General features: G+C 41.8%; 2 protein-coding genes across 2 annotated transcripts; both read right to left on the reverse strand.

Annotated features, from left to right (window-relative positions):
• Positions 1–12,769: 12,769 nt before the first annotated feature.
• LOC6593288 (mastermind-like protein 2) lies at positions 12,770–13,236 on the reverse strand. The gene is made up of 2 exons (XM_002018765.2): positions 13,215–13,236; positions 12,770–13,157 (listed from the first exon to the last, which is right to left on the reverse strand). The coding sequence occupies exons 1-2, from the start codon at positions 13,224–13,226 to the stop codon at positions 12,849–12,851; spliced, it is 321 nt and encodes a 106-aa protein (XP_002018801.1). The 5' UTR covers positions 13,227–13,236; the 3' UTR covers positions 12,770–12,848.
• A 456-nt stretch (positions 13,237–13,692) lies between these two features.
• On the reverse strand, positions 13,693–14,197 carry LOC6593287 (34 kDa spicule matrix protein). Its single transcript, XM_002018764.2, has 2 exons — positions 14,186–14,197; positions 13,693–14,123 (listed from the first exon to the last, which is right to left on the reverse strand). Exons 1-2 carry the CDS (start codon positions 14,195–14,197, stop codon positions 13,809–13,811), a joined length of 327 nt encoding a protein of 108 aa, XP_002018800.1. The 3' UTR covers positions 13,693–13,808.
• Positions 14,198–15,189: the final 992 nt, after the last annotated feature.

Genomic DNA, 15,189 nt, shown 5'->3' on the forward strand with positions numbered 1-15,189 from the left:
CATCATCCACTCCAATATGCAGCAGCCTTGAGGCAACAAACCACGACGATGACATACCAGAGTCGCCTTCTCCCTCCCCCCAAACAACGGCTCAATCTGTAACCAGTTCCGATTTTTGCTTACTTTGTAGTTAGGCATAGATTTGCAAGTTTTTCTCTCTCCTTTTTTGGCTATTGTGTCGGTGCAACGGAAATTGTACTCGAGGGCAGGACCATCACACATCCCCTTAAACTCTATAGAGGACCAAGGAGAGACGAAGCAGAATTTGTCATATTGCAGTTGTTTGGGCAACGTATTCTCGTTTTTATACAGGGTATTTGTGGAGCTTAGAGGTGTATTTGATGTGTGGATAAGTTTGTAACCTTGCACTATTTCCCTTGAAATGATCCTAAAAGCAGTGCATCATGCTGAAGCCGCAATGTTTGGTTCAAGCAGTGAACTGCAGTGGAAGGAGTGCATCTGTTAAACCTTCGTCAGTAAGACCTGAAGGCTTGGTCCGTTTTTAAAGCAGTGCATCTTCTAAACCTGAAGGTTTGGTTCAAGCATTCTTCCGCCACAAACAACAAGATATTCTAATGCAAATTTTCTTATCCAGATCTTTTTTTTTTTTAGCAGGTATCTAAGAGTACGAATATTTTGGATACAATTTCTGTTGATTTTTTCTGTTGCTTGTTTATGCGTTTTTCTTACCCCCAGCCGACAAAATTGTACCCGACAGTTTTTGGTGTACACAGTCGCCACGGGGCCTTTTTGGGGGCGGCAGAGAAGAACGCCCACATTTTGGCCACTGTTTGCATACGTGCCCGATGTGAAATTGCCGGGGCGCACTCCTCAAATCATTGGCTGTTCCGGTTGGGCCCATGCCCCATGCCCCATGCCTCATGCCACTTTCTACAGCTCACAATCCGTACTCGTGTTTGGCAATTTTTGTGCTTGGCGGCAGTGGCAGTGGCAGCAGCAGCAGCAGCAGTGCAACATGTAAGTGACACAATCGAAATGGAAAACGACATGGAACATGGCAACAATAACGATGGGGGGGTGCAACACAGCAACAACAAATAGCTTGCAACTTGTCTGCGGGTTTGTGTGTGTGTCGCAAGGATGAGGATGTGGCGCACCCACCTGTGCGGAAATTGAAGTGTGAAATCTGTGAGTGGATTAGTTATCCTGAGAATTGTTGCTGTTTGACAAATTTTCTCCACTGATTTGTGTGATCCTTCCACTCTTCCCGTCGGATTATGCCACAAACGTAGACCGAGAGTAGCAAGCGAAAAAGATGTGCACACGAAAAGTGGAATGGGAGAGAAAATAATGCATGAAAACTTCTGGTTTCAAGGAGGCACACTCTCTGGAGGATGCTGGGGGAGGAGCTGGAGCTGTAAATACGAGCGTACACCACAGTCTGGTACTCCCTTTCATGCCACATTCCCCTGTCTCTGTGGGTTGTTTGCCTTGCAGCGACTCGCGACGCGACGCGACGCGACATTGCGGTGGCAGTGGCACATAGGCAAATGCAAGACCAAACCACCTGGTAAATGTTTCAGATTGAGTGACTGTCGGATGAGCTCTACAGAGAAGGAATTTGCCAGTGCATTTTGTCACTTTATTTCAAAAGACATTTAGCAGATGGCTAATGAAAAAAAATGTAGTGACAATTTAAAGATTAAAGCCTTTATTACATAGAAATTTGTTCGATCCTTTTTTTCAATATTTTTTAAAGTGTGTATTCAACGTTTACCTAGATAGTAGAACCCATATGCTATGTTCTACACTCGACTCTAAGCTGGACTGCTCATGTGGAACGTCGTTGTAGTCGGTCTGTGGTATTCCCACAGTTTTCTGGGGCTTCCGTTTTCCCTTTGGGCACCGCTACGGCGCATTGCACATTGCGCCGTTTGCTGCACTCGGAGTTTCGTATGAAATTTGCAAGAATTTTGTTGTGTGTCCCACTCTGTAGGCGCCTGTCTCGCCCACTTTAACCGACTCTCGCTCGTCTGTTTCTTTGGCAAAAATATTTATTTACAGCATTTCATTTTGTTTAACAAATTGCCATTCAACGGTCGAGAACTTTAAGGCAAACATTTGGCCACGAAATTGTAGCCCAAGATGAAAGCAAAACCAAGCAATCAAGATGTCTGTCTGCATTACACGGGGCGTATGCGTAATTTCGGCTGCAGTAAAAATCTTCAGCTGCAGATGTTTCGAAGCACGAAATTAATTACAGAAAAATACGCACACAGAAGGAGGGGAAAAGACCAACAAGAAAAGCAGCGTTGGAATAATAATAATAAGTAACAAAAATAAACTTTACACGAAGAAAAGCGAAACTGAAGCTGCGACGGAGACGGAGACGTCGACGGCGACGGAGAGAAAAAGACAGGCAGCAGAAACAGAGCAGAAGAAGCAGGAAAACGCAGAGGGCCATAAACAAGCATATGCTAAGGCAAAAGGCATATAAAAATAAATCCAAAGAAAAAGGAAGAAACTTTTTTGGATATTATCTGACAACGCAGATGCATACACACATACGAGCATATGTCTGGATGTGAGTGTGATATTATCTGTGTGTGTGTGTGTGTGTAGATTTATGTATCTTATAAGTCCCGTCATCACCGGTTTTCTGCTTAACTTTTTGGCACGGGACTCCCCGTCCTATGTATATGATTTCTGGCAGCTTGTCCTTCAAATCATTTCGATACCAGAATGGCACAAGACTTTATTCCTGAGGGGTATGCTGAAATGCTAAAAGTTTGATCTTGCAACCGGATAGAGTGCTCTTTCCTACTCGTTGCTTTGATTGCTATTGTTTTGGCTGTGCATCTTGGTCCTGCCTTTCACTCAACCTTTCAGTTGGATCCTCTCTTTGCCGGACCAAAGGCGAAGGCGGAAGGCCGAGTAAAACATGAAATAAAGGCAGCAGCAATTAGTGTTAAATAAAGAAATCATAAAGTGTAAATAGAATTTTTCAAGCGCAAATGAAATGCAAGCAAGCAGGTCAGCCCAAGAAGAGAAAAGTCTAGAGAGCCGAGACCCATTATTTATGGCTGTCATTGTTTTATGGCATTTAAAAAGGGGCAAAATCTCTACCCTCTCATTTCCTTTCCGGCAGCTGGCAATCATTTTGAAAGGCATTTGGCTAAATAAATTAATTGTTGCACAAAAACATTGTAAACAAATTCCCAGACAAATGGAGATTTTCCGTATATATTCTTGGTGTTTGTGTATGGATTGGATTTGTATCCCCATGTAAGTTGAGATGAAAGTGTCAATTAATCAGAATAAATGTCAAGCCATGAAAGAAATAACACTTTTGAAGTGACATTCTTAGCAGATTGTTTAAGGTTTATTGTTGTCCTTTATTAGAGTTTTTTAGGGTATTTAAGGCAGAAATCACACATAAAACTATTCATAAGTATTAACTAAACTATTAACTACGACTTACTCGCTTCTTCCTTTCAGGATTTGTTCTTCGTTCGGTTTCAGAGCTGTTGTCGCTCAACTTCAGAACTGAGGAAATGGAACGATGGAATGAAACGATAAATGTATAGCTTATACATAACAATTATTAAGGTGAGCAAACAATGAAAAAATCTTTCAATAGCATATATGGTTAATATAATAATACAACTAAAGGCTAGGCAAAATATAAAAATGGATAATAATAGAGTAAAAATTGTCGTACAAATAAATTTAAATAAAAGTCGATAAACCAAAAGTCGAAATAAAATCGGGGAATCGATAAATATCGTACTATAAACCATAATTAATTCGCCTCACATTTTCCTGCATTTATTTTAAAGAATATCCTAAATTTCTATTTCCTTTAAAGTTCCTTTCCCCAAGAGTTCATGTCTTTATTCCATTAAATTTACTTCAAACCTTAAATAAATCGTACAAATCGTAAGACAATGGCCTTATAATAAATATAAACCAAAAAGCATGTCCCCATGCAAAAACCTAAATGAATTTATGACTTCAATTCACCCAAAAAAAAAAAAAAGCTCAATAAAATATGAACGAACGTTGCTTTCCATTCAGGATTGCATGCATAAAACCATCAGCAAAAGCCACAGAGAACCCAAAAAAAATAAATGAAAAAAAAATATGTATATAAATGTACGTATCCCGTATGTAAGGTAAGAGTTTGTCTCTTGGCGTTTACTTTGAAGAGAACGAATGGCGGGAGGGGACAATATTCCTAGTGGGAATCACGTAACGAAGTGCATTGTTAAAATATAATAAAATTGCAATTTTGCGTTCATGTTGCAATGTGGCGTCATATCCTTTTTCCTTTAATTTTTCACGAATTTCGCCATTTCGTAGTTCCGCAAAAACTGAAAACTATCCTCCCCTCCTACTCCTCCCCCCACCAACAGGAACATTTTCTGCGCTTTTCTATGCACACTCCATAGATTTTAATGCAATTTTCTCCGATGGTGGAAGAATCCAAGGGTTTCTATATATACATATTTATACGAGGTATTCGTAGAGCACATTGGGGTATCTTCTTTTTTTGTATGGGTTTGTAACAAAAATGCGTTTTTAATCATATGGAGATGGTGTGATATATAAATTTTTAATTCTCTCGAATAGTATTAGACTAGGAGAAAATAAGACTTTTTTCTTTTTGTGACAGAATTTTTCATATAACCTTTGTCTACGGATCTTCCACCCATCTACTGAGTCGTATGCAAATAGCAGTCCTGTTAGAAGAAAATGTTCCATTTAGTGCTGGAAAAAGGTTATAGTAATATTATCTGTTTGAATATCTTTGCATTACAATTATAATGGTTTCTTTTTTAAATAATTCAAAATGATCTGCTTATTATGAACTTATATAAAGAATAAACGTTAAATACAGGAGACGAAAGAAATAAAATTGATAGATTCAGATGATGGTAAGTGCTATTATTTTTAGCGATATTATGGGCAATTATAGTATTGCAAAGGCAGCTATAATTATCGCAAGGAACCCGAAAATGGTTCACGCCGAGACTAGTTCGAACATCATATAGAATAAGCGAATAATGATATACATACAACTCGATAATATAAACAAATTCTGGGTCGCCGTGGTCGTTCCGATATTTGACTCAAATCGGCGCGATCGAGTGAGGCGAGTGAGTCTGGGCTTGGTGCACGACCGAAGCGAGTGTGCAGGGGGCTTGCCCGGTACTTGTATAGGGTACTCTATAGGTTCAAAACGCAGTCCATCTATTATTACTTGTTTTTATTTTCAGTGTTGTCATTGTCGCAGCTGCCAAAGTCTTTGTTCTTTCGCTGCAAGTGAGCGAGAGGAGAGTCGAGTAGAGTCGCATTGTCCGAGCAGTGGAGCATCGAGGCGTGAGCCCCGGACTCCGTACGGGTCCCGGGTCCATCCGCTTTTCCTGGCTTCGCTTAAGTTTAGTTGCTATTGCCGTTGCCGCTTGCCGTTTGCTGTTGTTGGCTGTTTGGACAGCGTATCCGCTTCCAAGTTTCTCTCTCTTTCTCTCTCTTCAGGCTTTCTAGCCATATTTCTGCACTCAATTGTCCTTCAGTGCATTTTGTGGTCGTCTCACTATTCTCTATTTCTGTTTGTTTCTCTGTTGCTCACTCTCTCTCTCGTTTGCACTCCTTCTCTGTGGTTTTCCCTCTGCTAGTTGTAAAATATAATGCCTTTGTTTGTTCGCGCAATAAAAAATGATTACTTTAATTTCCGTGCCACATAAAAAAGGCACGTCTAACATGAGAAATCGCTGTCATTCCCTCTCTCTCGCTTTTGGGTTCCTTTTCCTGCTGCATCGTTGACCATAGACCTGCAAATGGGAAATGCATTAGTGGCTTTTGCTTTTGGCCAGGAAGTCCTTGAGAGAACAACTACTGTAATTGATATCAGAGTTAAGGCAGCCTTGGATCGGGCTAAAATCATTCTTTCCTCGAAGCCGCATTTGAATCTATTTCTCTAGATCCCTTTTGATCTCCACTAAACCAAACGGTAATCTACCTAAAAAGCCCCACAGCTGTGTATTCTAATGTCTATTTTCCACATTTCCCACAGCAATCCCTTTCTTTCCATTATATTTTCCTTCAAACAAATGCAAGAAAAATATGCCTTCGCCTCTTCCTTCTTGGTTTTTTTCTTCTTTTTTTTCGCCTTTTATTTGTTATTATGCCCAACCATTTTTTTGTTTTTTGTTTTTGGGGGACCAACTCTCTCTGTTTTGTGTCAAACCGCATTGGGCCACAAAACAGAAGTCAGAGCCGCGTGTCTGCTCTGGGTCTCTGGGTCCTTGGGCGCTGCTGAGCGCTGCTAAGCGAAAACTTTATGCACCAAATTGTTTTCACCTGCTGTCCTCCAAAAATTTATAACACCTACACCGCTTTTCAACCTTTTTTTGTTGGCGCTCTTATTTTTATTTGTATAATCCTTTCGGTTATGGGGCCCAGGACCACGACCAGGACCGGGACCAGGCCAAGTAACTTTTGCGGATGACAGAAACCAGCATTAGAATTTGCGAGCCCATGGAGCACATGGATTAAATGAAAGACACAAAAAGATGGCAGAGGCAGCCTGGAGAGAATCAGAGAGAAACCGAAATGCGAATGCGAATTCCACTTCCATCCACGGCACAGTACAGTGGGCCACAGAGTCGCCAGGTCGCCAGGACTCCAGGTCTTCTGGTCTCCTTTGTTTTTATGGCTCCTCCGCATCTTTTACTTTGCATAATGTTTGTTGAAGCAATTTTTACGATACACCGAGGGGTCACTTCCTAATGGCCGACACACTTGTTGTGCCCGACGGCGGCGGCTACTTGACGAAAATGTAGGAGTTCTTGATGGTGAGAATTTTTGAATGGCCCCTCATTAAACGACCAGAAATTATATATTAAATTTAGCAAAATAAACCAAAACCAGGAAACCAAAGGAGAGAATGAAAAGGGAGGGGGAGGGAGAGGGAGAATATTTGCTGCATAAAAAAGTTGTAAATATTTTTATGCCTGCATTAATATGCAACGCCAGCCACAACCACTGTAGAGGGGGAGGAGGAGGTGGGTCCTGTCCGTGGTCGTGGGGGTGGTTAGAGGAGCTGGTGCTGTCGCTGCTAATACCACCGCTAATAAAATCTTACTGCGGCAGTACCCCCGTCCGCCACCGATTCAGCATCAGCAGCCTTCTCTCCTTCAGAGAGCCATGAAGCACAGCTGTGTGCAGTCATTTTTACTGCAGGCCCAGGTTACAGAAATGCCGGAATGGAATAGGATAGGGAGGGGTGAGGGAGTGGGAGACACTCTTTCTCTCTCTAGCCAAAAGATTGGGCGTGGCCAGGATCTAGTTGAAAGGCAAAAGGCCAAAAGTGTTCAAGTGCTTAAACTTTGTTATTACATTGCCGAACTAGCTATGAACTAGTTCCAAACACAATGAACCTTCCAGTCAAAATGAAGTGAAGACCCCCCCCCCTGGGAAATCCCACTTATTTTAATCTACTTATTTTTAGATATTTTAATAGTTTAAAGTTACATATATTTGGATAATTTATTTTGGGGGATATGTCTAAGAAAATAGCTATATTTTTTATATATTTTAGAAAACTTCCCAGCCACCAAGCCATCAAAGGAAACGAGGCGGCGGGCGTACTAGCTAAGGAAGGCGTCGGGCTGGCGAATGGGAGGACCGAGAACGTGCCTCTCTCCCTTAGAACGCTGCAAAGCGATCTAGAGAAGCAGGCTAGATCACAGAACGAAAGTAGATGGAGGACTACCACCACCTACAGAACCTCAAAAATCTTGTGCAAAGAACGCAATGAGAAACTCAGCCATCATCTACTACACCTACCACGGAAGGACTGCAGATTGTTAGTGGGAATACTTACAGGTCACTGTCTGGTCATACTGGCCTATGGGGGACCCCGTTGAGAGCCGTCCGCGTTACCCTAACCTAACCTAAAACAGTTTGGGCGTAAGTCTTTACCCATTCATTAGGTTCTTTGCGGACTTATCTCTGCTGTTCATGTACTTCCCGGTTGGGTACATAATGCACTCGCTGGCTGGCGATCAAGACGAAGAAAACAATCTGAAAGGAGGGAGAAAATAAGAAGATTTTCCATATTTTAGCCATGTTGTCTTTGAAAGTGTATAAGCCTCCTACCATTTGGCTAGCATTCGTTTATCTATGCTTTCTCTCCAAATTTCTCTTGATTATTGCCATATATTATTGAGTTTCTGTTTTAGAAATCATTTCTTGCAGAATTCAACAGATTGAACTGCATTAAAGGTTTCCTTCGTGTCTTCTTGGTTCCTGGAAATGATGATGTGCAAATATATATTTGCCACTTCCTGAAAATCGCTTCTTCTATGCCGTTTCACTGGCTGTCATGTGCTGCCACATTTCCATATGAGGAAATATGAGAGGGAAACGAACAATTTTACAAAGCCTTACGTTTATTATAATATTTGCCCTGCCCCGAGACAGTTGTTGCTCTCTCTGCCTCCCTTTAGATGCTACTCCAGAATACATGACAGCTCCAGAGGCTGTCTGTCTGTCTGTATATTTGACTGAAGGTCTGACTGAAGGATTGGGCTTTGTGTTTGTGCTGCTGTCTGCTGCCTCTCTCTCTCTCTCTCTTGGTCTGTCAGTTGTGTTAGCTTTTGTTTTGGTAATTATTCGAGATTTTGTTTGCATTTCATGCATAAATAAATCAACAAAAATTACGACTCAAAACTATAAATGCCAAGTCATACATCTGTCACGACTTTGGGGCTATAGAGGCAGAGAGAACTGCAGACAGAGAGAGAGAAAGAGAGAGAGAGACTCATTGAAGTTGGGCACTAAAATGCAGGCTGCCTATCATTAGTAGTCCTCTTGGTCTCTGCCTTCACTCTAATTTAATCACAAACAAAAATTCTCTCTTCAAAAAATATATGCAAAGCAGTGGAAAAAAATTACCATGGCTAACAACTTTTTGGGGGCCGCGTGCGCGAGTCCTTTATGCAAATTGCGGCCAAATTAGTGAAGGAAAAACCTCTAAAAAAAAATAAGGAAAGAAGCAGAAGAAAGTTAGGAAGGAAATCCCCCGAACAGGTAGAGCGAAAAGGAAAACGCAGACACTTAGAGGTTACTAAAGTTAGGAGCGGTTTGGGTTTACTTAACCCCCGAAGGCAAGTGTCCTGTCATAAAGATCCATTAGATGGTAAAACGACAGAACGACCAAAAGCGGTTAAGCGACAACATCAGAGGCCACATCATCTTTTAATTTGTATTCAAATTGAATGGCAAAAATACTTGACCTCCGGTAAAAAAAATGTTATACGTAGATGGAAGATGGCAGAAATCAAGGCTGTGGCCACTGGTAATCTCTCGGAATGCTTAAAAATACATTTACGGGTGTTTTTTTAATAGAACAATAAAGGGAAACATTTATTTTATCACGATTTTCCTCAGAAATGTTCAATGGGGTTTTTTATAATTATTTGATCCATTAAATAAATTTGGTAGAAGTGTTCTGGATATGCATTTTAATCCATTGAATGAATCCAATCCATACATTTAAATCCCATCCCATTTAAAATACTCGTTTTCCCACAAACCTCAGTGATTTTCCAATTTCCCTTTATAAACCACACACCTTCGCCACTGGAAATCTATGCAATTTATGATCAAAAGAGACCCAGATCCATCTCATCCATAAACTTGATGATTTGAATGGAAAATCCCCAAGCACAAATTGTTTTGTTCCCCCACTTTAACCGAAACTCATTAAGGGCTTCCACATTTAATTCCCTAATCCATAACATAACATCCTTTTTACCCTCTAAGGCTCCCTCAATCCTCTCTTCCCGCTTTCGTTCAAATCTTCCTTTGTTCCTTCCTTCCTTCCTTCTTTCAATCCTTCCCACAATCGTTTGCTGGTAATCCCCACAGCACGCTTTTCTTATGGACCCCATAACCCTGTGCCTGAGATCCTGAGTGCTGCTTCCTTTATCTGTCCTCCGACGACTGTCATCAACGATTGTCGTGACCCCCCCGCGTGGAGCCAACAATTAACAATTAAAACCCCAAAGCGCACAACTCAATTTTGCAATACGCACAGAGAAAGCCAGAGAACCAGAGATGGGAAATGGCAGATAGACAACTGCAATGGCAATTTCATATATAGTATTCCCTTCATAGATGCCAGCCAGAGACAACAATGGACCGAGGACCCTCCCCGAAGTGGTGCAAGAGTTCTTCTCTCTCTCTCTCTCTGTCTTACTCTGTGTGGCACTTACAACTAAAAACTTGTTACGTATTTAATTGCAATTAAAAAGTTGTTTTGTAGTTACGAGTGTTGCTGTTTCTGTTCTTGGGGGCTACCGCAATGGCTATGGCGGGTCTCCTCTCCGCTTCAAAATTGTCTCCAATAACAAGACCCAAAAACCAAAAGCCAAGCAAACCCCCCACGCCACACACAAAGATGAAGTCATCAGGAAAATGCGTGGGCAAAGCAGCCAAAAGGGTTTTTAGCCGTTTAATGACTTTTGGCGCGAGGGATAAAGGCATCGCAAACCGAAAACCCATTCCCATTCCCTGTTTCACTTTCTCTCTCCTGATTTTAACGATAGCACTCATTAGAGTTTTCTGGCGATTTTTCGGCTTAAAAACTTTTCCCATAACAATTGGCCATGGCCATCGTCGCGACTTTGCGACAAACCTAAACATTGCCATCTCTTAACAGAGGGGAGAGCGAAATCGGCCAAAGTTTACTCTTGAGGTGTCATAAATGGTGATGTTTTCATTTGATTTGGTTAACAGAGCTTAAGCTGCAGTCCTGGGACTGACTTGGTGGCCTAATTTGATGAAAGGAGGGATGTCTTGGAAAGACTTATACGCATATTGAAACCATGGTTAATCCTCTTAAACGGTATCAATCTCTTCATTTCAGTGAATACACAATATAGAGAGGGATCTACATCTGGTAGGGAAATGGGCTTCAAAGTCTATTATCCACTCTGCAGATGGTGCATACATTTCTTTAAAGAAAATTACGTCATTCCATAAGGTAAGCTATTCCCCCGCTATGGATTACGTTTAGAGTGTTTCTTTAAAGCATATTCTATAAAGAAAACGATAGTTTTGCTACCTGGACGCTCAAAAAACAGCTGATTACATGAGCATTCACATGTAAACGTTGAATGAAACTGTACTTTTTGGAAATTTAGAATGGCAAGCTCATCAAATTGGATAATTAACCTTGTACGCTTGTCCCTGACTATCTGTAAGTCTCTTCCGCTCAAATATGGATACCATTTTGAGTAGAATCGATACATTTCTAACTTCCAAAAGTGTGAATGACAAAATACAGACTGCTTAAGAGAAATATATCTTATAATATGGTTATATGTATATTCTTTTGTTTAAATTTACTCAAAAATAGTTTAATCTTACTACATGACTGTTTTGGGGAGACTGGTTTAAAGAATCTGTCCTCTTAAAGAACAAAAATTCTTAGGAAACTATACTAAAACGAGGGGGAACGTTGTGAGTTGCTGCGGACACCGCAACTCTACAGTTATACCCGATACTAAGTCAGTATGGCTCTCCTCCGGCAGACGCCGCTAATATTAAACGACACGACAAAGAATGCGTGCGAGAGAGACAGAAAATCAGTCTGAGCGTGACGTCGGGCGCTGCGTAGCCAATGCAAATTGATTTGTTCCTTTTGGCTACAAAAATTATCTGATCTGATCCAAATTCAGCAACCGGATAGATATAGTCATTCTCTATGATTCTGCGTTTTTAGTTTTCTCGAATCTGCAACATTGTGGATGCAACAGATTTTCGTCCTTTGTGGGGGCGGATGGGGGTGGGGCGAAATTCTGAGATATACGTTTTATAGTGACATGTTAAAGGAGTGTGTGTACCAAATTTGGTTACTCTAGCCTTAATAGTCTCTGAGATTTGTGGTTGCCTCAGATTTTCGTCCTTTGCGGGGGCGGAAGGGGGTGTGGCGAAATTTTGACAAAAAACGGTCAAGGTCCGATATCACAGGAGTGTGGATACCAAATTTGGTTGCTCTAGCTCTTATGGGTTCTGAGATCCTTGAACTCATATTTTGCAATTGGCAAAACCGACTATGAAACCTGTGTGTTAGAGTGAGACAGAGCGAGAAAGAATGAAATTGTTTTCGTGATTCTGGCTGTAATAATTATACGATCTGGTTCAGATTTCGCACTCTAGAAGATATAGTCATCTTCTACGATTCTGCGTTTTTTGTTTTCTCGAATCGTCGAAATTGTGGATGCCACAGATTTTCGCCCTTTGTGGGGGCGGAAGTGGGCGGGGCAAAGTTCTGAAATATTTTTGGAGCAGTGACATATCACAGAAGTCTGGATCCAAAACATCGTTGCTCTAGCTCTTATAGTCTTTGAGCATTAGGCGCTGAAGGGGACGGACAGACGGACGGACGGACAGACGGACAGACGGACGGACGGACAGACAGACACGGCTCAATCGACTCGGCTATTGATGCTGATCAAGAATATATATACCTTATGGGGTCGGAAACGATTCCTTCTGGACGTTACACACATACACTTTTACCACAAATCTAATATACCCCAATACTCATTTTGAGTATCGGGTATAATTACTTGAAAATGCCATTAACTGTTCGCAGATGGCCTCCACCTGTGATCAAATGATTAGGCTCCAGCTCTCAACTAGTAAGTGCGCCTAACCACAAAAGTTAATCACACAATTGACCACGCGGCTCAAGTATTGGCTGCGTTTTATGAACGATAGAATTTCATGGGGTTTTTCAACTTTATTTTAGTTTTTATGATTAGAAGGAATGATGATGACTAGTTGGGGAGGTTGGCAGTTGGATGATTATCTCAACCAAATAGATCGAATAGGTTCTCCTGCTGTTGCTGTTGCTGCTGCTGTTGACCTCCTCCTGCCCCCTGCTGTTGCTCTTGCTGTTGACCTTGAAAGAATTCAATGCCACCGCCAAAGGGCCCCCTAAGGATGACACCTTGCTCCTGCTGTTGCTCCTGCTGGCCGCCACCAAAGCCACTCTGTTGTTGTTGCTGCTGTTGCTGTTGTTGTCCTTGTTCAAGCTGCTCAAACTCCCGTATGATGCCACCAAAGGGTCCACCAAACTGAGCTGACGTCAAGGCAAACAAAGCCACAAGTAAAGCAAGCTAAAGGGTACCTTCGATTAGGCATATTTTGTGAGGATGAAGGGCTCCTGAACTTACCACAAATTTCATTGTGATTTGATTTCCAGCTAGCGATCTTCTACGTTTGACAATTTTCAATAAACTGCTTGGCTTCTCTGGAGCTACTCTACCATTTATTTGGTGATTTTTTTGTGACACTCCAAACTGGTTTTACCTAGGTCTTAGATCTATCTTGTGCTGTCATGGGGGGGTTTCCCCCTGATTGACAGATAATTTTGTAGAAAAAATACAGGTTTTTTCTCGCATCTCTGTCTCGCGTTTTGTCTCCAACTCTGTCTCTGTCTCGCTTTTAGTCTCAAATTCTATCTCTGTCTCGCTTTTTAATCTCCAATTCCATCGCTCTTCTATCTCTGTCTCGCTTTTGGTCTCCAGTTCTGTTTCTCACTTCTAACTCTGTTCTAATCAAATTAGATGTTCATTTAAGATCATTAGATTATCTCACAGATTCACGAACTGATTCATGAGTCATTGGCCAGAAGCATAGGTTGTACTTTTTTTTATATTTTATTCTTAGATCTATAAAATTTAACAGGTCTCAAGTCTCTCCCAGAGGGACTTCCAATGGCATTATAACGTCGGGCAGCTCAAGTCGGTTCCCAGTTCTTCTAATATTTAGAAGAATCCGCCCTGCTGCTGTTGTTGCTGCTGCTGTTCGCCACCGAATCCACCGCCGAAGCCACCGAAGCCACCTTCTTGCTGCTCCTGCTGCTGCTGCTGTTGGCCAAAGCCGCCTCCGAATCCACCGCCGAAGGATGAGCTCTCCTGCTGCTGTTGCTGCTGCTCTCCACCAAAGCCTCCACCGAATCCACCGCCGAAACCTGCATCCTGCTGCTGTTGCTGCTGCTGTTCGCCACCAAAGCCGCCGCCGAATCCTCCAAACTGAGGCAGGGCTGAGGCCAAAGCAAACAGGGCCACAAACACGATCACCTATGGGTAATGGAGGATGGGATTCAAACACAATCCTCGGACCGATCAAAGATAAAACCTACCAGAAATTTCATTTTGCTTAAAAGGTTTTTGTTGCCAATGAAGACGTTTGAAAACTGAATCGTTGCTACCCAACTCTTTCTCTATTTATACGTTTTAAACGGAACTTTCGTGGGTTCTTGACGCATGGCTGCGGTGTGAAAAAACCTGTCCCCAAGGCCCCCCAGACACTTGCCCAGACGCTTTGGGCTTCCCTCTAAGCGGATCACTGACCAGGTATACGTTTCTCTTTTTTAGCTGGTTTTTTCTTGTTTTTTATAGTATTTTTTGTTTCTGTGTGTTTTGTTTACGTAGCTGAACAGGCAGCAGGTGCGTGCTGGTCTGAGAATGAATATGGATGATATAGTTCGTCAATCTGTATTTAAATCAGTGTTTCCTGGGGTGATTAACTAAGTGTGTTAGTGGCTGAACTTTTCCATCCTTAACCCATACGCATAGCACTGTTTTTCTATAGAGTAAGTACTTCTTTAAGGGAAAATACAAATGAATTCGAATGGGAAATGGGGAATGCAGAATGGGATAGAAGTTTCCTAAGTTGATTACATGTCGTAGAAATCAAAGAGATTTTTTTTCTTCTTTTTGCGTTTGAGAGGATTTCAAGAGTGTTGTCAATCGCTTGACACGAGAGCCAAAGCAAAGCGAAATTCCCTCAATAGATAAGTACCACGAATGTGTGGAGGGGAATCACCTGCAACACAGATGGTGCTGCAGGGGGTGTACTCTTGCAAAAGCAACACAGTTTGGACCCTTAGCCCCACGGAGGGTTGGCTTGGAATTGCATTTGGCTGTGTGGCAATTGAGTTTACGAATACGTGTTGGCTTTAACTTTGGCTTTTAACCTTGCCACAGCCACAGATACAGCGGCAGGAGTCAGTGCCATCGGGGGGATGTCCTTTTGGTGCGCATTGAGCGGTAAATGAATTTATTTGCCTCATTTAGTTGTAGCTAATTTATTTTTATTTTTATTGAATTTGTTTGTAAGCGAAGGAAGGGTCTCTAAGTAAGA

The sequence above is a fragment of the Drosophila persimilis genome, unplaced genomic scaffold, assembly GCF_003286085.1.
Source record: "Drosophila persimilis strain 14011-0111.01,24,50 unplaced genomic scaffold, DperRS2 tig00000124-arrow-pilon, whole genome shotgun sequence".
Lineage (NCBI taxonomy): Eukaryota > Metazoa > Arthropoda > Insecta > Diptera > Drosophilidae > Drosophila > Drosophila persimilis.